Genomic DNA, 26,325 nt, shown 5'->3' on the forward strand with positions numbered 1-26,325 from the left:
CATTCCCTGATGACCACTGTTGCTGGTGACGCAAATGGCACCTCACTAGATCCTGTAAGTCTTGTTCAGCCCCATCCATCATCTTAACAGGGAAGAAGAGATGCTAGGCAAACTGTCTCTTAATGAAAGATAGGGCTGTAAAAAAGGAAAATATTTCATTGTTTCAACATTTTGTTCCTTTTAGGAAATGCCACATATGTAAAATAGAAAGAAACAAAGTGGGTTTGGGTTTTTTGTTGCATTTTTGTTTGTTTGTTTTTGTTTTAACATAAAACACTTGCAATCTAGTCCAAAAATTTTCTTGAGAAGAGTTAGAGAAATTTGCTCGTGCAGCTAAGGAATGAAGTGAGTGTCTCTGCCAAATGATGGGTGTTTCCAGGATAGTGTGTCTCCTACCAGAAAGGGTTATTCCAAGGCATTTCTCTGGCAGCTTTTATTAATCTCCCTCTCTCTGAGCCAGAAGACAGGAAGATGTCAGACATCTGTGCTCTTGCACTGTTCCCATTTTCCTATTCAGGACAAGGCTGTCCTCAGCCAGTGGGAGAGAACGTAAAGGAACTGGCAAAGCTCAAACATTTTGTCAAAGGGAGACACATTTGTAAAGTTAATCCTGGTGTTCTGTCCGGGTGCTCTCTTCCCGTTCCTCATAAAGCAGTCGTGAAGAAAAACAGTTTCAGTCTGTTCCCAGCGGAGAGAAGATCACAACAGTTGCCAGCTTTTCCAGTGTCTCCAGCTGGGGGTGCAGGCTGTGTCCATAAAGGGTGAAGAGACATCAAAGAAGCCACCATCTCTGAGGGCAAAGCTGGCACTGAAGCCAGCAGAGCCTCACCAGCTCTCCTGGTTCTCCCATTTCAGTGCTCCTTCTGTCCAGGCGAGTGTCCTTCTGTTCCACTCACCAGACAAGTCCTGCTCTTCGCCAACAGCAGAAGCCCATGGGCAGAGTGGCCAAAGTGTGGGTGCAGGCCCAGCTGGAGGGAGCTGTGGGGACTCCCCTCTGTGGAGGAGTTGAGCCTCTCTGCCATCTCTGTCTGCAGCTCCATCTTCTGCCAGGTCTACCTGGCTCAGGCCAGCTTGAAGTGCCACCTAATCCAGTCTGGAATGCTGCTGTCAAGGGTTATGAGAGAATCTGGTTCAGACGTCAAGGACTACAGGGCCTATAGGTGTGCCCAGAAAGGAGGAAAGCAAAGGATGGAAAAGGAGTGAAGAACAAGTGGGAAGTAAACAGACCATTTCTGCTGAGGACCTGCAGACCCTACATCTCTTCTCTTCTCTGCTTGCTTTTGCATCTCATTGAGTTACTTAAGCAAATATGTGAATTCTCCTGGGAAGAAAAGAGCAGCCAGCTGGAACTCTGTGGTATCAGTCCCCATCCAGCAGGAAGTGGGGAGAAAATACGAAACATTTAGGAGCCATTAATGCTGCGGTCTAGCTCATCAGCCCCCATTCAGCAAGATAGGAAATGGATGGTTAATATCTCCCCTCTTGGCCAGTTCTTCATCTTCCCCAGCTGTAGCGTGTCTTTAGTGTCCTAATTTCAAGCAGCCAGACCGTGCACTATCTTTCACCCTTTGCAAAGGAAAAGAAGGACTGGGAACCCCTCCATTGGAGCACAGAGAGTCGTGAAGAGTGGCAAACTTCATGGTGGTGTGCAGGAGCATCCCAGCTCTTGACATCTGTCTTCTTACTCAGGCATCCAAACATGGTTTTAAATTCTTCAATTTAGTTACACAAAGGTGAAAACTCAAGTTGTAGTATTGCCTGGTATTAGAGAGCTCATGGCAGTGGAGTGAGAAATGCCAATGACCTAAAACTCTGCAGTGGTTACTTTAAAATCTTAGACAAGTGCCCTCTCGGTGATAAATAACTCTGCTGATCCAGGAGCAACCTGGAATACCTGAGGGAGGAGAAAGGGCAGCACAAGAAGGAGGCTTGTCATGGGCATACCAGGCAGAGGAGGTGGGAGCACAGCAAAGCAATGCAATGCAACTATGCTGCATTGCTCAACTTGCTGCTCAAATCCAGAGCTGGGGAGGCAGCTCAGAGAGTGGTTCACAGCTCCAGGAGTGGATGTCTCCAGTGTGCTCCAAGAGTGGTTGTCTCCAGAGCTGGGGTAAGGGGCAGCAGGGAAATAAGGCTCTGACTGGTGTTAGTTGCTGCTGGAGAAGCTGCTCTTGGTGCTATTAAAGTGCCCCCTTATTATGCCTGAGCATATTTGTGTGTATGGATGTATGCATAGAAACCTGTTACAGTTCTGAAAATATCCTAGGTGGACATGTATGCTGTTCTTTCCATAAGAGCTTTACTTACCTACTTCTAGCTGTTCAGAGGAAAAGCATGATCCAGCATGCAGATCTCAGTCTTTCTGGGAAAGATGTTCTTGCTTGAAGCAATTTTATGTGCAAGGACTGGTGTTTTCCAGTGACTGCTATAACACAGCTGCTTTTCAGGGTCAGGGTCTGCTGACCTTTGTGATTTGTTGCATAGCAATGAACAGTGCTGCACACAGAAAACAGCACAGATAATACTCTGCTGTCTGGCAACATAGTTTAGGGATATTTTCATAACTCTATTTCTTTAGATATTTAAAGTTATGAAGAATCAACCTAGACCTGCTAGTTTATTTAACTGTGCTGCACTCGTTCGAAGTTCAGCTTTTTTTCCTTTCAAAGGCATAGGAACGAAGATAAACATCTGTCCATCATAGCAATATTATGGTAAATCCTTAAAATAATTATACTGCAAGCAAAAATAGATTCCCAGAGAAAATGAAAATTCTTTATTTTAAATTAAATGGTGACAGCTCAGTATGAACTTTAAAATAATCATGTCTTCCTCAGTGTCCTCTCTCTCCCAGCTCTTCAAAACACAGATATCACTCATCACGGAGTGGAAACTTGGACAGCATTTCTTGTGATTCCATGCTCATCTCATCCCTAAAAGGTGCCGTGGAATCTCACAGCCCCTTGATATATTACTGATTCCAAATAAGTCTATGTGACACATGCTGCTCACTTGGAAAACAGCTTGTCTTTTTCCTGCCATGATCGTATCTATCTCAAATAAATGCAAAACCGCTGAATTATGGCAGTGTGGTCACCATCTAGTGGAATAACTGTAGCCCATGAGTAGGAAAAACTTTTTCAGATAACAAAGAAGTATTTGAGTTCTAATTGTTTTATTCCCTCAGCAAGAGACCTGGGTACAACTTTTTGTAGCCTCAAGCCCCAGTGGGGAAGGATTACCCTTTATGGTTTTAGTTTTACTCAATGTCGGTAAAACTCGACAATGCTTATTTGATGTGCCTCCACTGCCTGTAGTTTGGGCTGTCCTAAAAAAAGGAAACATTTATGCTGAATCATGGGTTAGACCCCAAACATGCACGTTTATATTCCTATCATCTGCAAATAGCAACTGTGAGCCAAAGTGCCTATGTAAAGCCCTGCTGCAGCACAGAGGACCACAGCTGTCGCACACACCAACTGCAAAGCTGGGCTCTTCCCTGGAATCCACAAAAAACAGGAAGGGTGGCACTGAAACTGCTGGCCATACCCAGACATAAAACCAGTCTTTCACATCAGACCTTCACATCTTCACCCTGGGGAGTTTACCAGCTGAGTGAAAGGTACCACAGCCGTTTATGCATTGCATCAAGAGGAAATGTCTTATCCTGTGTTTGTTCAAGAGTTCCTAAACATTCTTGCCTATACTGTGTGTACATAACTCCTTGTTAGAGTACTGCACTATGCATAATATTTTCCATACATTCATCTCAATCTCTTGAGCTCTGTAACAGTTCTTCAAAATCCAGCTGCAAATCCTGAAGCCTGTGAGGCAAACTGATGTTCTTAGCTCGGTGCTAAAGCTCTGCAGATGTGTGCTGGGCATGGGTGAGCGGGATGTACGTATCCCTTCCTTCAAGGCTCCCAGGTGTTTATTAGCTTTCAGGCAGGTCACAGACATGAAGTCCCCAGAGGACACAGGATGTCTCAGTCCATCCTGCCTCACCTCATTGCTCAGGCCCCACAGCACAGCAGGGGCAGAGCCCAGAACGGATCACCGAGATCTTTGGCTGCCTTTCCTGGCTGTGCCGAGCCGCAGGTCTTGGTGCAGCACAGGGCGAGGTGCAGCCAGGAATGCACAGAGGAGGCTCCCAGGGAACAAAACTGGTTTCTTTGTGCTCTGGGAGGACGTACAAGCTCAGGCAGATGTAGGTGCAGTACACAGACTGCCCTAAATCACAGTGACTAGCTACAGGTGTCTACAGAGCCCTGTGTTCTTGTTCCCTGAACAGGAGCTGGCACAGAGAATATTAACCAGTCACTGCTTAATTCTGCCATTATGTGTGTTCTTGTGGGATAGCAGGAAGGAGAAAATGACTGGATAACTCAGCTCAGAGGTCACTGAGAGCTGGGAAAACCAGCTTCTTTCTGGAAGGAAGACAAAAGGGATGGTGCAAGATAAGCATCCAGAGGCCTTTTCTCAGGCCTGTTTCCTCTGCCAGCCCAGACAGGGCAGATGTGTTCCATGCCTGTGACAGCCACCTGCTTGAAGAGAGACAATTCTCAGCACATAATTCAGTGCTGAGTTTTTGTTTGTGTCTTCTGTGGCTCTTTTTCTCGTAAAATATTAGCCAGGTTTATTCTCTGTCATGCTGGCATGAACACAAAGTCAATCTGTTGACTGTAGAATTACTCTGCATTTATCCATTTATTTCTGTATTTTGCATAAGTCTAAGATTCAACTCACTGGAGAGGAAATGCTGTCTGATACTGATTTCCACTGCAAGGGTGCTGATGGTCCTTCTGAAGCTGGATGGGATGAACAGTGACAGTTTAGACAACTCGTCTTTGAAACACAGGGAAGGCTGTCTTGCCCAACCAATCCAAAACATGACAGGGAGTAATAATTTAAAAAATGAATCTTATAACAAACGAGGAATAGAAGGAGGAGGGTACTTGAGGATTGTAGTTGTTTTTTGGGAATAGAAGGAGGAGGGTACTTGAGGATTGTAGTTGTTTTTTGATTAAATTGTTATGATTTTTTCTGTTTTATTTTTATAACTGGATTGATGCTAAGTAGATTTTGGTCCATTCTGTCCTGTTCTAGCTTTATAAGGCAGCCTACACCATATTAATTAAGTGTCTTTAAGGATTCAAATGATTACAATGACCAGTATCGACCATGCAAGTATTCTCCCCTCTCCACAGAAGGAGGTATTTCTGCAGTAAAGGATTTTGTTTCAGTCGGTGTTTTGGATTTGAGGGGGTTTTTTTGCCTGTTACTGGTGGTTTGGATTAAGGAAGAGGTTCTTCTTGTGGACCAGGACCTCAACTCCATGGGAAGAGGGTGTATAAAATAGCAAAGGACAGCTCTACCTGTGCTTGAGAGGGTGACCAGCACTGTATTGGTCTCCTGCTCCTCCCACTTGATCCCACAGGGCAGGACTGTCCCATCACTCCTATGAAAAGCCACCTCCCCGCAGTGGTCAGCAACCCTGGGCCCAGGGGTGCAGCAGCTGTAGCCCAGCTGAGCCACCCATGCTGCTCACGGGGCACAGTGAGCACATTGGGGACAACTAATTTTCCATGAAACATGATAATTAACATGTCTGCCTTCAAGTTCACAGAGCTGCTGGGAGGCCATTAACTTTGGCAGCTGTGGTATTTCTTTCCCCAAGTGCCTCTAGCCAGTGTGTCAGTGGGAGATGTCACACAGTTAGGACAGCTTCATGCCCTTCTCTAAGGGTCTGTCTTCGCTTTATTTCAGACTAAATATATTCTGCAGTGGATATATGCCCTTCCTAATTGGAAGATTCTGTTCATTTTAATGGCTCCATTCCCTTGAATAAGGACAAGACAAAAGTTGGCTGGATCAACTGCTTGCCCTAACCCAGCCTGTTTCTGTGTCCTTAAGCACTGTAATGATTTTCTTTGGAAGCAGGAAGTATAAATTTAAATGAAGAACATAGCTTAAGGGGAAGCAAGATCTTTTAACACCCAGCACTGGAGTTTTACTTGAAGAATGCACACCGAGAGAGTCAGTGTGGAACGATCTTTTTGTTCTCTTTGTACAGCACCTAAGGCAACACTGCCAAAGCCACAGAGAAAGCTCCTCAGCAACATCAAGTAACCACAGCAGTACTAGTACCCGGGGTCTGTGTCTGTGAAAGCAACTTTTCTCTTTTCTTGCTTCCATCCTTGTCCCTGGATTGGACTAGCAACCTGTATCATTTGTGTTTTCCATTTAGGCTAACCTCAAACACTTGGTTTCCACTTGATTGGAAACAAGTGTGCTGAAAGCTGCCTGCTCTTTCTTCACTACACAATGTGGACTGCTGCCTGGTTCTAGTCTGGAAACAATTATTTCCCTCATGTACCTACTGGTTCTGAACAGTCAAAGACTTATCCCTAGACTTACTTTTCCTCTTTGCACTTTTATTAGCTCCTTCCTTTATAAATAGAACTTGTCATTGTATATAATGACCACAGAACAGCTCTAGCACTGTTACTTGACAGAATTGCTGCCACGTTTTAAGGCCAGGTCTCCCTTGAGGGGGTTTTGTATCTGTAAATGTACCATAGCAAATTCACCACTACTTTGTCCCGTTCTGATAGGATGATTTTTTGATGGTGTAAGAATTTGTGGGACTTTAAGAAAGGGCGGGACTTTAGGCACATATTGTGGTTACAGTGGTGTAAATATTCTTCAGCCACCCCAAAGAATGGTGAAAACTTCCACACACAGATGTGCAATATAATGCTTCCAAGTATTTGCAGATGCTGCCAGCATAGCATAGTGCAGCTGTTTGAAATAAGAATGTACCTGTTTATCTGCCAGTATTCCTGGATTTCTTCTTTCTTTCAAATATTCCTAGTTTTCGACGCGTGTATGCAGACATGAGAGAATGTGGGCAACAGGTGATCAGAATCTGCAGATATTTGCACACAGGGGTAAGCTTATGCCATGAATAGTGCCATTTTACTGAGCAGGGTCACTCTTCTCAGAGAGATTGATCTCAGAGAGACTTTATTTCATGAAGAGATGTTCCCGACTAAGCACAGACTGTGAGGAAACAAACTGGAGTGGAAACAGTCTATAAATTTCTTTTCCTGCACTGAATTCAAAATAGCATTTCTCTTACTGGAAAAACAAACATAAGCTCATTTTGGGTGTCTCTGTCTGCCTCTCTGTGGGATTGGTAGTCCATACCTTCTGCCAATTCAGAGACCTCTCTGCCCCCGTTTATGCTCTAGAGGTTGTCTTAATTACAGAAAAGCTGATCTGCTGTGACATCAATTTCCCTCTCTAGGGGAAATTCCTAGCTGTGAAATTCTAGCAGAGGCAAATTGCTGTTCGTTTTTGTTGGGGTTTGGTTTTTTTTTTTCCTTTGGCCAGTCCAGCCCAACCCCAAAAGTGCCATCTGAGTTTGACCTTGACTTACTGCTTTGAGAGTGAATCGGAGAGCCTGCTCTCCGAAAGTGCTGACGTACAGACAACTATTTCCAATGAGTTATCTAGATACAGAACTCAGGCTGTATCATAGCCAAGAGCCTGTTTCTCCCGCCAAGCAGGACCCAGGCCTGGGGGCTGCAGGAGCTAAAAAAGTGCTGTGTCCCTCCATGAATGAAAAAGGATGGACGGTGTCCTGAACGAGTTTGCTGTAACCCTGCCTAAACCTGGGGCAACATCACAGCAAGTCAAAGCTCCATCGACCCTGTCTCTAGAGAGATGCGGGGGGGTCATCTTACCTCCCTCGGGATGTGCTCACCCAAAGCCACGCCACCCGGCGGGGAGGGCTTTGCGCCAGCCCTGGGCTCGTGTGAATGACCAACGCGCTGAGAAGCAGCAGGACTGAGCCGTGGTGGCTGGGGAAGGGGGAGGCCGGGGGAAATGGCTGCGTTAGTCGGTGCCTTCGAGCCGAGTGCGTGGGGAGGTGGGCGGCCTTGAGCTCCGCGTTGCTGGCGCTGGCAGCACCACCCTTTGCCTTGACCGCTGTGCCGCGGGGAGGACTCGGGCGGCCGGCAGCGCTGGGAGGCCGGGATGCGGAGGCGAGGCGGGGGATGCCCCCCCCCGGGCGGGCGGTGCCGGGGCTGACCGGGGGCTCTGCCGATGCCGCGGGTGGAAAATGCCTCGTGTGTCTTGAACCCACAGCCCAGCCACCAAAGCACGGCGACGGTGGTTGTGTTTTTTGTTGGGTTGGTTTTTTGTTTTTTTTTTTTCTTAGTTAACAATGGAAACTTTTTTTTTTTTTTTTTTTCAGTATTTCCCTCCAGCCTGAGCCGAGCTAGAGGAGAAAAAAAAAAAAAAAAAAACTTGTTCCGCTGAGTTCAACCCCAGACAGGCTCACAACTTCCTTCCTGCTCTCCTACCCCCTCCCTCCGCTCTCCTCCTCCTCCTCCTCGCCGCTCCTCTCCCTCTCCTCCTCCTCCTCCTCCTCCTGCTCTCTCCGCCTTTCCAGCCGCACCGGGAGCGGGCGCCGGGGCCGCGGCGCGGAGCCGCCCGGAGCGCGGAGCTGCCCGGAGCGCGGAGCCGCCCGCGCAGCCTTGGCCGCCGAGGGGCAGAGCCCGGCGCGGCCGGCCCGCCCCGGGGCGAGGAGAGGAGCTCGGAGCCGCGGAGGGAGCGGGAGTCCCGGCAGCCCCGCGGCGATGGTTTCGGCAGCGCCCCGCGGCCGCCGGCGGGCGCTGCCGGGCGGCGCGCACTGAGGGCGGGCGCGGATCCCGACCCCAGGTAAGGGCGGCGCGGGGGGGTCGCGGCCGCCCCTCCGCCGGGGGATCCCCGGCAGCCGCGCCGGGGGCCGTGCGGGGGCCGGCCGGGCCCCGCGGGGAGGAAGGGACGAGCTGGGGACGGGCAAAGGGGCAGGGTGCTGCCCCGGGGCCGAGCGGGCTGTCCCACACCCCAAGTCTGGCCGAGCACCTTGTGCCGGTGCTCGCTTTCGTACCCGAGCCGGAGCGCTGGGAGCTTTGCTGTGTCGGGGATCCCTGCAAAGAGTGGCTGCCCGCGGTGCCTGGGCTCTGTTGATCCTCGCACCGCCTCCAAGCAGTGCCTGGAGGGATGGGAAGCCCTTTGGTCACACCGACAGTCGGGACTGCGCTTAGACCTGTGGGCATTTACCTGCCGGGAGCCTCACAGGGGGACGCACAGGGATACCGCTGATAGCATCACACGCGAGTGCTTCCAGAGGCAGGTACACCCATAGCCAGAGTTAGCGCACTGTGTGTAAACAAGTTTGTACTCTCATGTGGGCAGCGTGTTTGTGCAGATCTCAGGAGTTCCCATGCCCCGACATGGCATGGGGACTGCAGCTCCAGTGCACATGGAGCTAAGAGAAGATGAGGAAGGCACGCTGAAGTGCACAGGGGCACGGAGAGCCACCTATGAAAGCAGAGCCCCTCTCAGGCGTGTAGACAGTCACACGCTCCTCAGAACAAACAGCACTGCACATCTCTGCATGTGGGGTCCGGGCTGTGACTTGCAGGCAGTTGCAGCGCTCTGTGTCCCGGACAGCAGATGTGCACAGGGGAGGCGCATTTAGCCAGGGCATTCATGAAGATGTGCAAAGCTGTGTTGCTGCACATGGTCAGTTAGGGGACTAACTTGATATGTGGCCCTATACCATACAAAACTCTGCAAGTGGGGAGTCTTTCTGTGTATCGTGCAACAGAAAACCATTCCTGACACTTGGGTTTGCTATAGGTGACAGACTCGAACGTGACAGATGTAAGTTGTTTGGAGTTTTTATCTTCCTTTAGAGAAGGAAGGTTTTGGGGCGAACACTTCAAAGCTGCCAACTTTCAGTTCACACCAGTTGACCGTAATTCTCTTGTTCTGTTGCGGGAATGGCTGCTGGTTGTGTGTCCTCTCAGACACTGCTGCTGCAGTGGGACAGGCAACCTGGAGAGGGGGCAGGGAAGGCAGGGAAGCGGGGAAACAGCCCCAAACTTGACTTCCTCTTCACTCAGATCCTTTTGATGACCAGGCTGGGCCGTGTCCCCAGGGATGGCGCACTGGGGATGCAAGCAGGTGGGAGGGGCACACAGGAAGGGAAGAGTCGGGCACTCTGTGTGCCCAGCTAGATGGTGAGCTAAGGGAGGGCGCTGAACTACTCTCACTGCTTCTTTCTCAGCTGTCCCGTTTTATGGAGCTGCGGGCCAGGGCCAGCCCAACTCCCCTTTTTCCTGCTGGCGATGCTGCTGGTCCCGTCGTGGAGAGACCCTGGGCAGCCCCGCAGAGCCTGAGTGCCGAGGCGGCAGTGGCGACGGCCCCCCCGTGCTCCCCGGCTGACTACTATGGCCGTGTACTGCTATGCGCTCAATAGCTTGGTGATGATGAATAGCAACAGCGAGGTGACAAGCGGCCGGAGCAAGACGCCGCCTCCTCCCGGACAAGTGCTGCCCAGGGGTCCGGAGACGCCCGGCAGCTGCCGCTCGCTCCCTGTCTTCAGCCCGGCCCCGGTGCCGCCCCGCTCCCCGCGCTGTGGCCCCGCTTTCCTCTTCCCACCGCCGGAGGAGCTCCTGCGGCCGCCGGGCAGCCCCGGGGGGCGGCAGGGCAGCCGAGGCGAAGAGGGGCAGCCAGGACCCCCCATGGCACGGCAGCTCCAACGGGAGCTGCACAACGTGCAGGTGAACCAGAAAGTGGGGCTCTTCGAGGCGCACATCCAGGCGCACAGCTCTGCTGCCCAGCCGCCCCGGAGCCCCCGGCTAGCCCGGGCCCGTCCGGCCAGCCCCACGGCACCGGTGCTGGGACTTGGAACTGGACCCCGGCCGCGAGCCCGCGGGGAGAGCGAGGCCCCCGATGCTGGTGGGGCGCAGGTTTTTCCGAGCGCTGCGGAGCCCTCCAGGGGGCCAGTTATGATGGTGGCCCCAGCCGTGGAGCTGGCAGAGAGCAGCAGCCCCCTGGAGCAGTCAGGGCCCGCACCACGGCAAGAGGAGGTGGTGGTGGCCCCCACAGGACTTAAGGGCCAGCACCCAGCCATCGGTGGAAGCATCCCCGCCGTCATCGTCACGGACCTGGGGGGCCCGGAGGAGGAGGCGGGCGCCGTGCCCCCTGGCAGCCTGCCCGTCCGGAAGCTCTCATCATCCTCGGCATCTTCCACTGGCTTCTCCTCGTCCTGGGAGGAGTCTGAGGAGGACATCTCCAGTGACCCTGAGCGCACCCTGGACCAGACCCCGGCCTTCCTGCAGACCCTGGACCAGCAGAAACCCCGAGTGGTGAGTCTTGCATCAGCCCTGGGGAGGTGGGGTGAAGGGTGGCAGCGTCCCCGCTCCAAGACGCAGCTGCAGCAGGAGGGCAGAGGTCTGTTGCAGCTGAGTTCTGCAGAGAAACTTTACACTTGCTCAGTGGTTCTTGCTTTCCCTCACATGAAAAGCTTTCAGACTTGCAAGAGGGGTTCCTAGTCAAAAAATCCTCGCACAAGAGAATAGCGGTACCTGTTTCATTGTGCACAGTCCTTGCAAAGCTTCACTGGTGCTGCAAAGCTGCCTGCCAGCGTGCTTAAAATACATCCATGGACTGCAGCCTTCTGCTGACATGTGGTTACGAGCTTCAGTTTTCCCTCAGCACAGCTTCCCTGGGTGCTGGAGGTTTCCCATGGTTTACATGAGCCTGAGAGAGAATTTATTTCCTCCCTGGAGTTGAAACTGTGTGGGCCAACTGTCTGTTCAGGTTTACAGTGATGCTCATCACCACAAGGTCTCTGTGTCTTTCACACAGAACCAAAATGCTCTAGAATTTCTGGTAATTCTCCTTTTGAATAAAACTTCTTGCTTGTGGGGTATCTTATATTTTAGGTAAGCATATTTTATTTATATTAAGTTCATTTGTTTCAGGACCTTTGTTGTGGAGCTGGTTGTGAGGCTTTAGGCAAGAGAAATCATCAGTGTTTTGTTACCCTTAGAGAAGAAAGGTCTCCTCAGAGAGGAGAGCTCTGAGGCATTTGCCAAAGGCGTGAGAGTCATGGGGTTTGTTGTGTCACTAGGGCAGTTCATTGCATGTCTGAGTGCATCGCACTGAGCTTTGCACTGAGCTGTCACACCAGTTATCCAGAGGGCTTTGAACCACTTTAACCCAATGCAGGGCACCCATCACGAGGTTCTCCAACCAGCGCATGGTCTCTGCTGTCGTCCCGCTGTGAGACATTGCATTGACTTGAGCCCAGCACTGGAGCTTCCCACTGACAAACCTTGCAACATGCAGGACAACCCAGTGGCTCCTTAGTTTAAGAGTTTAATAAAGGCCCATCAGCTTTCAGTGATGAGGTTCACAATATTTAATTTCCTGTAGACACATGGTAGTGAAACTCCTGCTAAGCACAATGACACAAGGAAAACCAGTGCAAGGGAAACATCTAAGTGAAGGCATCAAACTTGGAAGAACCGAGACTGTGGTTTGTGAAACACTCAGCATGCTGAAATAAGTATCTTTTGTACTCCTTTTGTCCTGTTCCAAGAATCCAGGCTCGGTTCTGCTCAGGATGGAGCAGCAGCTGAGTAAAAGCAGTTAACAAAGTAATGAGACTGTAGTTCATTGTGTTTGCACGCAGTTTTGTATTTTGGGGCTCTCAACTGATGAATCAGCTTGTTCCCTTTGGGACCTGCTACAATCCCTCTGCTGATTAAATTCTGCTGGTTTTATGTTCGTGAGCTGTAGTAATCTCTGCTCCATTCTCTGCGCTAATGACTGTTCCTAGTGCCAGATCCCACTGATTTGCTGCTGAAAACCGTTCATTGAAGGGCAAAAGCATGCCTGATGCTCCTGTGGAAAGCTTTCTGGAGCCTCAAGCTGACTCTGCACTACCTCCCGTGGCCTTCAGTGAGCTCAGCCAGGCCAGTGGCTCAGCAGTGAACAGGCAAGGCTCATTTGTATTGCCAAAAGCTCTGGATAAGAGCGAGCTCGGATCAGGTCTAAGATCAGAGTAACTGCTGAGCTCCATGGGACTACTCAGGCTAAACGAGATGAAGATCTGGTCCAAAATGTATCAGACAGCCTGAGGAGGTGCACTTGATTTTGTGTTTCAGTGCTGGAGTCTCAGCAGGAGCAGAGAGGCTAATTTACAATTATACTTTCCGCTGGGCTCCACAGGTCCCATGCAGGGCTGATCACTGACTTTGGCAGATTATAGTCAGCTTCTCAGCAGGATCGTGTGCAAATGCCCAGTAATTCTAAATTTCAGATAAATAACACCCAGCTTTGTGTACTGGTTGGCAACGTCTTGTAAATGCGTAACAACGGCAGAAGGCAGCTACTGAGGCAGTGTCAGGTTGCACACTCATTTGTTTTCATGAACTCACTATTTCCTTTCAACAACGCACACGGTCTGGAAATGAGTTGTGTAATGAGGGAGAATGTGTGAGAAGCTCTCTCCACAACTCGTGCTTTTAGTCAAATCCTGGGAGACCTCAGCCGAGAGAAACCAACAAGGTGCCTCTGGGTGCCTCTGGGTGCCTCTGGGTTGAGTGGATAAACGCGGGGCAGGCAGAGAGCCCTGCCTGTCTGCACTGGGTGCTGCTGGCACAGGGGAGGCTGTTGTACCTGGAGGAGAGGTAATGACAAGCAGCAGGAAAGCGGTTCTTGCGGCAGATACAGTCTGTGCTGCGCATCTCACATAGTGTGTTTACAGATTTGATAAACAGCAGGCCTGCTCCTGCCCTTCCTTTTTGGAGGCTGTCTGGCTTAGCAAATCTGTTAGGGATGTCCGGCTGTCTGTTGTAGTTCCTCCTGACATCCCAGAGAAACAGGCTGGCATGGACTCATCCTCCATTCCTACTGCAGGTAGGAAACTTTGTTTGTGTTCAGGCCTGAAAATTGGCCAGTGAGAAAATTATGTTGCCAGGTGAAAGGGAGGGAGGTATTGTGGCCACATTTTTGGACACCGTGACCTGGAGCAGCTCTGTGACTGAAAGGGACTCTGCCTCTGTTTATTGAAACAGTTTGCTCAGTGCTTTCCCTGTCCCTGGAGTGCCCTGGTGCTCAGCGGGCTGCTCAGCACCGGGGAACAGTGACCCTGCCGCGGTGGTTGCAGACTTGTGAAGTGCGGTGACAATAAGAGCGAGGTGACATTTTGCTGTTTAATTGCAAATCCACTTAAGGTCTGCGTAAACTTCCACGTAAGGGCTTTTGCAGCTGTGGCTTTCCCCGGGCTGTGGGCTGCTGCCGGAGAAACCCCACGCTTGTTTATTGATGCTTGCAAGGCTTCAGAGACACTCGAGCGATTGCACTGCTCGGGCTGCGTGGGAGGGACGGGATGTCCAGGCAGCATGTTGGGATGGGGACACCGTGGTTTGGAAATGCCGCAGGGGAGCATTCTCTGCACACCCCCTGTGACCAGCACGGGCAGTTTGGGGCAGGAACTGACGCCTCTGCTCACCGACCACCCGAGGCAGGAGGATGCAGCAACTTTGGAAGGCACCTGGCTCCATCGCTGTCTCATGCTGAGGGAGAGAATTTCTCCCCTCCTGGCTGATCACACAGGTTGGGTGTGTAGGGAAGTGAGAAGGTGCTCCTTTGTCCCAGGTTCTAAGCGGCACGGGTAGCCTGAAATGGCAGCACAGTCTCCTGAGGAGATTTCACGCCTAAAATAAGATGCATTCTAGCTGTGGTTCCCACTGACCTCTTGACTGGAGAAATAGTAGTGTATGAGTTTTGCCTTTCTGGGGGCTCTGTTGGCTCTTCCCAAGGGAGAGCTGATAACCAGGATGTACTCTGCAGCAGGAGACTTGTCCCACTCTTGGAAACTTGCTGCACCCCTTAAGCAAAAGATATTCCAAAGCTGGTCATTAGTGAGTCCTTGTCATTGACCTAAATTCCCTAGTTTGTCCGCTTCTCCGAAACTGGAGACGAAGCAACAGACAAGTGGGGGGAAAGGCAGAAATTGTGCAAGCAAGCATGTACCATAGAAAAATGATATGTCACGGGGGGAAAAGAACCCCTTCCTGGAAAAAACGGTGCAAGACACTGCAGTGTTCCTCTTCCTGGCTTTCCCACAGCTGCTGTGGAAACACAAGGATGTACAGCAGAATAGTAATCAAGGGACTTGGTACACTCTGAAACTTCTGCTCCTTTCAGCAGGCCGAGTAGATTTCTCAGAATAAGAGACTTCCATTAACCTGTGCGAAATGGCAAGAACTTTTGGAAAAAGCTAATGGCAGTGCTGATGACAGGCATTCTTTTAATTGATTTATTTGTTTGACTCACAATGGCTGTTAATGCAGTCCTGAAAGGGGCCAAGTTTAGATAGGGATAGTGTCAGCCAAGGGCCTCTGGGACCTTTGCTTATTTCTCTTTGAGATGTTCCAAGGCATAAGCTGACAACAGGAGTCCTGATTTGTTCCTATAAAAATCAATCAAGTTAAATATGCTTTCATTCCCTTTCCAAGCTGTCGCTGTGATCAGGAAGTCTCTGTGTAACAGAAACCATGACCACATGGCTGTGGTGATACATGCAAGCCCTGTGAATATCTATCTTTATGCCAACTGTGTTTATGTGTTTTACTCCTTACTCCCACTGTGTTTGTCTCTAAAAGCTCCTAAGCTTATGAGCTTGTGAGTGGTATCTCTGATTTAGTATCAATATAATGTCTGGTGTATTAGGGCCCTGCTGGCTTACTCAGAAGAGCGACTGTTCTTTCAGTAATGCACATCATTGAAAGGGAAGACGCTTAGCACACCTGGTAAGTTGCCAAAGGATGGAGTGTCCCTGCTGTGAGAAAACTAGGGGGAGAGGGGAATGAGGTCGACACCTCTGTGTTTCCCCTCTCGGAACACCACGCTCAGCAGACCTGACAGCACAGAGTGTTCTACCTGCTGGGATGAGATGAGGACACCCCTGTGCTCGGTGGACAGGGCAGAGCTTCGGGCTCTTTGTGGATGGAGGCTGTGCACTCCAGGGACTTCACAAAGCATCACTCCCTATTCCATAGCTAGTCCTCTACCTACTCACGTGACCCTCTCAGGGAATAAGCAGCTTTTTTATGGCCCCCACCCACGGAGGCTGAGTGAAGGTGCTGCCATAACCCAGTGAGAGACATAGGGTGCTACTTCAAGTCTGTTTTCATCAGCACCTTGAAGCTCATTGGGAAGGGTTTCCTCTCTGTGTGCATTCTCCATGACTGACAGGGCAGGAATTACATGGCACATAGCAGATCCTTTTCATAAAGGGACTTACTTGCCAGCACAGCTGCTGTCTCTTGCATATTTTGTTTCTCAAAAAAAATTCACACTGAAAGCATCTATGAAAGTGGCAAAATAAACCTTCCCATATTTCTGAGGTGCAGGAAGAACAAACATTAGGCCCATGATCCTTAGGGTACCCTGGTTTGGAAAGAGACAGGTTTCCACCTCTTCTGGCAGGAATTGCAGGATGTCAGGAGCTTGCTTGTTTGGATCATTTGGATGGAAAACTGAATGTCTGCAGAGTGAATTTCATGGGTCAGTGGAAACTTCAGAGTTTTGTCTTCACCTTTTTAGAGGCTTGCAATGACAAAACCCAAACTGTAGTCAGCACCTGTCTCATGTTTTCCATATTTTTTCTATAATGTGTCAGGACAGATTTGCATGTGAAGAAAATATTAGTGCAGCAATGAGCTCTCACGTGCCATGTGATGGCTAAAAGCCACTGCTGAGCTAATGTTTTCTTTACATGTAATTCTGTTCTAGCTCACTACAGAAATAATGGCATCTATGTATGACATTAAATGTCACTTCAGCTAAGATTAGTCTTCTGTAATGGTTAGAGATTATTTTGTTTATACTGGTAGGTAAATTTGTGCAGTAAATTTGACCTGCGTTCTTCCCATGAAGCCCAGCCAAGCTTTCTAAGAAAGATATGTTAATATTTAATAGACAGTGGGAACTAAATGTTAACATTTTCAAATCACTGGGTAACTTTGCAGCCTAATCCCTTTTCTTAAATGTGACTTTTTGGGGAGTGCTGGCTTTCACACTTGCTGTGTCACTTGAAATGTCCCTTTTATGGCATGCATCTTGCTTAGCCTTGCTGGGTGTCTCCTTAGGCATCCCAAGTTCTCCTCACGTAGCTTTCTTCTCTCTTACTCTGATGGGTTCTTGACAGCTAGCCCAAGAGTTTGCTTTAAGAGAGAGGAATCTCTTTCTGAATGTCTTCTATAAAATTTATTGGAATTTCATTTTTATTCCTACACATAAAAACCCAGGTCGTGCATATCCTGCACAACAGCTCCAAGTAGTTCAGGAAGCTGGTTCAGTCTGAGGTCTGACAGCTTCAAAAGCAAGTGCCTGTGACTGGCTTTTAAATCAGTGTTTAGGCAGCAAAATACAATTTGCTCTGTAGCAGGATGATCATCCAGCAGTGCCTTTCAGCATGTATTGGTGCAGGTACATCCAGAAGTCCGGGGTCTCCAGCTGCAACTTTCAGTCTGAGTGCGCGCACGGTGAATGCGCTTGGAATTGGTGGAAGCCTTTGGAAAACATAGGCTGCAGCTCCTTCTTTCTCAGGCATGGTGGGAGTTCATCCCAAAGCTGCTGTCACAGCTGTGTGCCCGTGATGGAGATCCTCATCACTGTTGTCAGCCACAGGTTGTGTTTACAGAGTGGTTTCTGACCTTAATTTCTCAGAGATGGGTGATATTGGAGTCAGAAGCTGCTGCAGGCTGCTCAGACCCATGCTAGACTTTTCCCTCTCTCAATATTTATTTCAGTCTTCTCATACACTTCAGCCATGAAAATAAAGAAGTGATTTTTCTTTTTTTATAGTAAAGAAAGTTCTTTTCATTAATGACATGGGAAAAGAGACAGCCAGTGGAAGGAATTAAATTGTTCTTTCAGATATAAGATTTATTGCTGGTCAAAACACAAGGATTGCTTTTGAGGGGTAAAACAACAAGTGCTTAGCACTTACAACTACTTCTTGTAAGCAATACAGTGTATTATCTGATCAGTGCTACACAACAGGAACTTCATTAGCATTCTGCACTGTTGTGGTTTTAAGTAATAGTAAAGCATCCTTCGTCTCTGTGAAACACGTAGATGTGCTCTGGAGGGACACGCCAACAGACATTTTAATGAGTTAGATTCAAAGGACAGAATCAGGTTTCTCTTCACTGTTTGCTTCATGCACTTGATTTGCAGAGATGTCAGCACCTGGGGCTGCTGTGGCGTGGATCTCGCTGAATTGTTGTGATTTTTTTTCCAGGGTTTCATCCTTGACTTTAAGTGTTATACTTGGGATTTTGGACAATAGGGTTCCTATGCTATGCAAAGCAGAGGGAGGTCTCATGGGGCCTGCAGTCTTCACTATCACAAAACTCCCTTCAGATGGAATGAGGACCAGTATATCAACACCAGCACAACATTTTGGTTGAATGGCTATGGCAGGGAGATGACACAACTCTTTCCTCCCACCCCATCAGCATTTGCAGAAGGGGTTGTTTAGCAAGGGCTAAGCAATGGCAGCACCTACCTTCAGCATCAGCTCTTTCTCCTCCCTCTTCGCTTCCTGTCCCTTTGCCCTTGCTTGGGCAATTCATGTGCAGCAAGATAGAATCAAAGAGCCCTCTTCCTTTGCTAAACAATTCGCTCCTTTTGTTAGGGTCAGATAAAACGCTGATAAAAGCTGTTGTAGCTCCACTGAAGCCAGCAGGAGCATGCTGCAGGTTTGGTCCTTGATCGTTTTTTGCCGTGCTCACTCCTGCATGTATCCAGTTACATCTTGTGGTAAATCCAACCTTCAGCTGAAATAACGAACCAGAGATGCAGTCCCTCTAGGGGGTTTGCCCGTTCACAGGTACACTGCCTTGGAGCCTTTGGAGACAGGAGGTTTATAAATGGAAAGTTCTGCAGGGAGGCTTTTTGGAAACTGCGTTTTAGGGTTGGGTGTTTTTCTCTCGTTTCTTGCTGAACAATCTCTGACTCCTGCCACTTGGGAGAAGGGCAGGACCAAGGCTGGCTTCCAGCTCACCACTGAGCCTTGTTGGTTGCAGACCTGCATTTTGGGACAGCGTGGGAATAGCTTTTATCCTATTGAGCTAAACGCGTTCAAAACATTTTCAGTAAAGGGGTACTTAAGTACAAGTCCAGGCGTATCCCTCAAAAGAGAGGAAACCAGGGCTCCACGGAGGGGTGGGAGTGAGGGGGAGGTGGGCAGGCTCCTTCCCACCATGTGGACCATAGAAATGGCTCTGCAGGCAGCCGCAAGCTCCGTTAGTTATCCAGGGGTATCCTCCCACAGCAGGCAAGGTAGAGAGCAGCCAGCTGGAGAATTAGCGAGGTGTCCAAATGTAACATGGTTGCTATTATGGGTAATATATATTTAACACTCTGCAGGGACCGTTTAAACCTGCATCTGCAGGAAGGGGGAAAAAGTCAGGTTTGCTTTCTTGGCAGACTGCAGATCAGAGAGTCCAATCTGTAATCTCTCTTCGTGTGTTTTATGTGGGTGGGTTTTGTTAAGTTACAGGCAAAGTTATTGCACCCCTAGGCTACTCACATTAAATGTTTCTCCAATTTTAGCAACATTCTTTCCAGGCTCAGCTACATTTGTTTTTTGTCTTCTCTATGGCAATTGATGAGCTCAGTCTGAAATGTATAACTCCACGGGAATCTCCTGTTGTATATTCCGCAGCTGTAGCTGAATCGGGGCAGTGTAATCCAATGACTTGTTGTAATACCTAATGCTTTCTTTAATACATTCCAGATTAAAGGAGTCAGCAAAGTTTACATATCCAAAGTAATAAATTTAAACAATAATAATGGCAAATCCAAAACCATTATTATATCTTGAAAATGCTGGGCTTTTTTTTCCTCCTATCTTTTCTGGTCTGGCTAAAGTCTGTTTTTAGGAAACTGAACAGGACAGATAAAAAATGATGAGACAAACAACTTAATCCCTTAATAATGTCAAGTGGAAAATCCAACAACAGATTGGCAAGAAACTGTAATAACAACTGTGATGTGACCCTTACTGAGGACTAAAGAACTGGTTTAAAAGGCTGAACTTGAGATATAATTAGAGATGAGCCTGAATCAGTGCCCATAGACTCAAATATTTCTTTGAACTCTGAAATGGAGCCAATTTCTCCTTTTTATCCATGCCTGTACAGCATCATCCTAGCTGCACGGAAGCCAGTTCAGCATCACCTCATACCTTGAACTGCCCTGTGTACCCACACAAAATGACCACGAACGGCCCGGTGTGGTACTCCCACCTCTGGGTGCTGTTGCAGATGGAGTGTGGGATAACAGCAAGTGTGCACAGCCCAGGCAGGTGCTTGCTATGGCAGCAGAAGAAGGGATGGGCAGTGCCTCCAAGTTGGCCTTCGAGTCCCAGCACCTCATTGTGCCCTTGCCAGAGACTGGCACACAGCTGGGCAGCAACTCTAAGTAGTCTCGGGCAGCCATTAATAGAAACACCTTGCAAGGGAGGCATGTGGTCACAGGAGTAGGAAGCACATGGAATTGTAATTGCCAAAGCAGCTTCAGAAAGAGGGCGTTAATTATTATCTCTCTCCTTGGAGCCATATTTACTTAGAGCTGACAGCCCTCCACCCTGGGGTTGTGGGAGGAATGTCTTGCTGGGGTGGAGACCAGGGCTGCCAGAAAGGAAACAAAGGAAAGAGATTTTAGAACGGTGGCTTATCTCTATCCACCTGAATTACTGTGTTGTATTTTAAAAGAATATGTGAAAAAGGATTGTTTGAAAAAACCTTGACAAGTGTACTCTCCCAGCTCCATTGTTTTAACCTTCTCCTAGGAATTTGTGTATAAAATGTTCTCAATTCAGTTTATCTCTACTTGACAAATCCTGTGTTTCCCTTCCGTGCTTTTAGCGGAGTGGGAACTAACCTTGATCTTTTTGCAAAGCAAACAGAATCGCCGTGCTGGATGTCACATTCCCACCTTCGCACACAAACAGTGCGTGTCACAGCTTTTGAGCAAGATGTACAATCACTGACAAAAAAAACCTGTGTAAAGTTCATACATTCAGGATGAGTTTTAGAAAAGCAGCTCCAAACTGAACCAGACTCTCTCGGAGGAGGGAGCAGCTGATGTTGTCTGGCTCTCATGGAAGCCACCTTGCTCAGCAGGTTAAAACAAATGGTCTGAAGCCAGGAGTGTAGCTCAGCTCCTCCATTAGCCCCTCATCCATGTCTCATCTCGAGGAGAGAAGGCTTAGCCTCTCTCCTCGGGTCTCTGTCTTCTCATGATACCCTGTGTTGCTGGAATGGCCTTTCTCAGACAAGGGAATCAGCAGAGGAATCCAGGTGGTCACAAGTGACCAAAACACTGACCAGATGTTGGGCTGCTAATGAGAGGGAAATCCAGAGGTAGCAGGATGCCACCTCTGCATCCCTTAGAGTCTGTTGTTTTCTTCCCTGTATCATACATCCCTACCAACTCTGGTATTTGGTTTTTGAGCATCTGGGCAGCTCAGGAGGCAGTTCCAGATTCCAGGTTTGTTCCTGTGGATGGGAACCCTTCCCAGAAGAGAGAAGGCTCAGAGGAGCCTGTTTAATATAGGCTGATCTCATGCTTGAGCATACGCAGGAGTTGACCTTTCAGTGCTGAAATAAGAAGTGATGGGAATAGAACAAATCACAGTCTGGAAAGAAGAGCCAAGGAGCTTAGAGATGCACCTCAGGAGGAGGAATCAAGGTAGGGAGGCTGAGAGCCACAGAAGGGCCAAATAACAGATTCATAAAGCAGTCTTTCGGTAATGAGTCTGATGGATCTTTGCAGAGCAAAGGCTGTTGAGATGAGAAATGGGGGTATGATGTGATGAGCCCAGAAGGTGAATTTTAGTTGGGCGGGGAAGCTGGAAAGACTCTGTTAGGGATGCTATCCTGAAAAAATCTGCAAGATTTACAGATACTGAGGACTGAAAGAGATCCAAGTTTTCCTCTTGCTAAAAGTTTCAGGGTAGGAGCAAAACACAAATGGGAGTGGTAACATTTACACTTGCACTGCAAAGGCATAAATCGTTCTATGAATCGCCAGGCTATGGGGAATCGAACCTCTACATTGCATTGCAAGCCACAGAGCTTTCATGTCTTGACTGAATCCAAAACTAGATTTTCTGTAACCTTGATAGGAGACAGCTCCAAGCTGCTATGGTACACCCACTTAACCTTCAGGGGCCTGGCTTTGAATGCAAAAATTTTCCAAGAGAACCAAAACTCCAAGCACTCCCCTCATATCTGGAAGCCACAGCCTGATGAGGAACTCCCTCTGTGTGGTGGCCTCTGTTGGAGCTGGACTCCCTGTTTGGTCTCAAGAGAGGGTGGCTCAGAGCTTTTTAAGAGCCCATCACTGCCTGGACAGAGGCTGAGGTTTGTCCTTCTGGCTCACTCTTCCTCTGGACCATCCAGCTGTGTCCCCAGGGCAGTCAGAGCCTCAGACCCATCCAGACAAAGCCTGGCAGGACGGGAGATTGTAGGAGCTGGCTGGAGCTGGAAGAACAGTTTTATTGGCAGAGAATAGATTTTCCAGCAAATGTCAGGGAAGAGGGGGAGTCAAAATGATTCACAAATTCAAACACATTTTCTGAATAGTTCTGGCCTAGAAAAAAAAATACAGAGGTGGGGGAAGAAGGAGGGATGTTAAAAATAGCAGCGCGTGTCATTCTGACACTTTCAGAATGAACTGTTTCATTTTGGGGATGGTTTGTTTATGTTTTGCAAGTATTTGAAATGTAGATTTGATTCAAAATGGCATTTTTTCACTTAAAAGTTGACCTTACCACTAAAACACATTGAAAGAAGGGAAGAGAAAATGTTTTTTAGGACTTTCATAACCCCAAATGAAACACCTCCTTTCACTCTGGCTCCAGATGAGACGTTATGGGCTTTTCCTTTCACAGCCCCATGATCTTAGCTGTGTCCGACCCAACCTGAACATCTCCTCTCCTGTAGTTTTTTGAGTGAGCTCTGGTGTTAAAAAATAAATCCAGCTCCCATGCTGGCCAACCCTTAAGTCTAATGCCATGGAGCAAGTACTTTAGTTTATTCTGAGGTCAACCACACATTACTGTGATTCAGACTGAAACCTGTGGTATGAAATTAATAAGAGCTGTAGGTTTTGTAGATAACTGGCATCTTCCCCGGAAGATGCAGTGTTGAACCTCATTTAGAAAAATAACCCAAACTCCTGAGGCCCTGAAATCTGATCTAGAAACCTTCAGAGAAGCTGGAGTTTACAGACAGCTGAATGACAGACTTTCACTCCCCTGACACTCACACTGGTCTCATTCAACTGATTCATTAAAGGAAAATGAGCAAATAGCTGGTAATCACTTTGCCGTAGCCAAAACGTGCCGCAGAGTTTCCCCAAGCAGAGGGGAAGGACCACACGTGTTTGCTGTATGATGAGCCACAGTCGAGTTTACTGTTCCCTGCTGTATTTTCTGCCTGGCTGAGACACATTGTGGCATTTCCTCATCCCTTGGTGACTGTGTGGAGCCTCCTTCGCTGAGATTTACCTCCATGGTCTCCTGAGCCCCTCTTCTCTGTGCCTTGGGAGGGTTTGGGTACAAAAGAGGGAGTGAATAGACAGGTAGCAAACTTCCTAGCATCAGCCCCTTTGGGGCAGGGGTCATAGGAAAAACCTTTTCCATTGATGGAAGAATCCTGGGTTTCACCTGAGACAGGCAGGTTTGTATGCATTTTTCTGGCCCGCTGTAATTTGAGTCTAACTGGAAGATGGATCTCATAGTGTGGACAGGATACAGATGTTTTTATGATAGAGGAGAGGGGCTGGCAGTGGCTGAGCATCAGAGCAGGCTGTGCTCCCTGCTGGCATGGCTCAGATACTTTCTGTGGTGGCTTGGGATCCCCCAGAAGCTGGAGAGGGCAGGATGCCCCCAATGCCTGTAGCAGGGTGAGGAATCAAGGCCAATGAGTGCTTCAGCGATGCAGTTCCCTTAACCACGCATTTACTGTTCAAACACTGCCAACTCAGGCTCTCCCAGAAAACAAGGACCGCCTTAAAAACTACCAGAAGTTTCAGGTTTTTTGGAAGTGCTGAGCTTATTTGATTGTTGTCCTGATTTCTATGCCTTTAAGTCACTCTCAGGACAATTTTTCAATCTGTTCTCTGCAAAGCAGAAGCCTAGAAATGTGGGGTTTTTTTAAAAATATGAAAATTCAGCCTCAGCCACCTGATGACTGCAAGAGCTGAGGGCTGTGAGAACAAGGCAGAGCTCACGTTAAAACTGCAGGGGTGGGCAAAGGGACTGTTGAAAGAGCTGCTTCTCTGAGTTGAGAATGGGGCTGAATGGAAAGAAAGGCCAGGAGGGCAGAGCATGTAAGCCGATTCGGCTTTCCTGGAACAATCGGAGAACGCCAGTGCTCCCTCCCCGCCCCAGCTGAAACAAAAAGCCCATACACAACTAAAGCAAAATCTGCCTTCCTGTTTGGATGCATGTCCTGAGGCCTGGGAGAGCAGGTGGTGTTTGACTCTTGCATCCCCACCAAAACTCAGTCCTCTCTCCCAGCTGAATCCAGAGGCAGGGGTGCAGGAAGAGGTACGGGAGGTCATTGAAGAGCAAGGACCAGACGAAGGTGGCCCTCTGCACAAGAGGGCCCACGCTCCTCCCCTGTCGATAGTTTGTATGACACAATTTGAAAACCGTGATTACTTTTTCTACTTGTAGAAGTGATTCACAGATCTTTGACACAAGCAGCTGCCAGGAGATGGGGGTACAGCTTTGATTATGTTCAAGTGAGGAGGCAGAGACTTTCGAACTGAGCAGCTGCATTTGGACAATCTGCGGAAGGTTGTTCGACAACCTTGTTGAAGGTTGTTCCTTCAACAAGGAATCTTAGGCTGTGATAGATCCCAGAAAACAGCAGGGAGGGTTGTTGAACCATCCCAAGCCACCTTGTCATTAAATGGTGAGGAGGTGCTGTGTGAAGTGAGGCCAAGCATTTTCCAGCAGCTCTAGTAGTATTTGGATTTAAATTTACTCTCATCAGATATGCTGACGTGTTCCCCAGATTACCTCTTGAATTAAGATGCTGCAGGGTTCGTTCTTCCCCTTTCCAGCTGATGGGTACATGTCTTTGCTCCCCCACTGGGACCAAAGTATATTCTTCTTTTTAGCGTGCCCTTAGAGCTGTTACATGTTTAAAGGGAATTAATCCTCAGAGCAAAGGCCCCGACGTTGTGTGTGTCACATTCCAGCTGATGGGCTGTTCCCAGGTGCTCCATCTGCAGGGTTGACTTCAGTGAAATCACACCAGGAGGGCGGCTCTGAAAGTTGCATACAGCATGCAGATGGTCTTCCTGAGAGCAGTTGCCTTTGGAAAGCTAGCTAGAACTACTGATGGTGTAACAAACAGAATATTTCCAGGATATAAAATTGTGGGAGGAAAGCGGCTTTAGTGGCTATTGTCAGAAAACAGAGGTATGCATAACAGCAACATTTTCCATATACTGCGCAATGAAGTTACTTGGTGGGAATTAAATTGCAAGTCAGTTTTAGACAGCATGGCCAGCTGTAACATAGCACACATTGCAACACACATACCGAATGTTATTACTTGGTGTCAGTGTTTATTGAAGCTAGCGGGGATTTGAGAAACAAGCTCTGGCACAGGAAACACTAACAATGTGATGGCACTTAATGTCTCAACGAGTGTAAGAACGTAAGGGAATAAATTCTCCAAAGACAGAATACTTTGGAAAATACCTGCTAATCCCTTTAAACCCCTAAGACACTTTAATTTTCATATTGGGTGATGGTAAGACACAGATTTCACAACGAATCTAAAAAATATCCTGTGGTTTTTGGAATAGTACAGGAGACTCCAGGTGCAGGTTCAGCGGCAGATTTTGCAGTGGCAGCTCCAGCTGATCTCACTGAAAGGAGTTTATTTGCTGCTGTCTGCTGGTCCCTTGCTGTCTTCTTTTGCTACTGCAGGGACCAGGGTCAGCAAACTTGAACTGCACTTCCCCGTCACCTTCATGGAGAAGATTCAGCACTCTAGAACGTCGCTTCAGTTTAGCTGCAAGACTGGAATCAGATTGGGCCAAATCAACTCTGTTGTATCTCTGTTGAATCTGGTGAACTTGCACAATGGATAAATCTGATCCAGAGTAAGAATAACACGAATCACAGATGGATGGGTTATGTGCATTGTTTGTATTAATGGCTAGACCATGGAAAGCTGCCCGTATTGCAAAATCCCCCTCCATCTGGCTCCTTCAAGGGATCTGAAATCACAAGCAAGGGGAGACCAGCAGCAAAATGTGGCACAAAGACCGAGTTTCCCCTGTGCTCAGAGATGTGGACCTGCTGGCAGTGGTACGTGGGCTCAGCTCACCAACTGTGCTGAGCTGGTGTCTCAGGGAGCAAGACAG

General features: G+C 48.5%; 1 protein-coding gene across 1 annotated transcript in view; it reads left to right on the top strand.

The window, feature by feature from the left end:
• The first annotated feature begins 8,668 nt into the window (after nt 1-8,668).
• The window catches only part of ITPKB (inositol-trisphosphate 3-kinase B), a 66,637-nt gene continuing 48,980 nt past the window's right edge, over nt 8,669-26,325 (top strand). Inside the window, exons 1-2 of the mRNA XM_040059133.1 lie at nt 8,669-8,727; nt 10,124-11,207. Of these exons, the coding sequence (XP_039915067.1) occupies nt 10,287-11,207 (921 nt within the window). The 5' untranslated portion in view covers nt 8,669-8,727; nt 10,124-10,286. The remainder of the gene's footprint in view (nt 8,728-10,123; nt 11,208-26,325) is intronic.

Source organism: Hirundo rustica, chromosome 3, assembly GCF_015227805.2.
Source record: "Hirundo rustica isolate bHirRus1 chromosome 3, bHirRus1.pri.v3, whole genome shotgun sequence".
In the NCBI taxonomy this organism is placed as follows: Eukaryota; Metazoa; Chordata; class Aves; order Passeriformes; family Hirundinidae; genus Hirundo; species Hirundo rustica.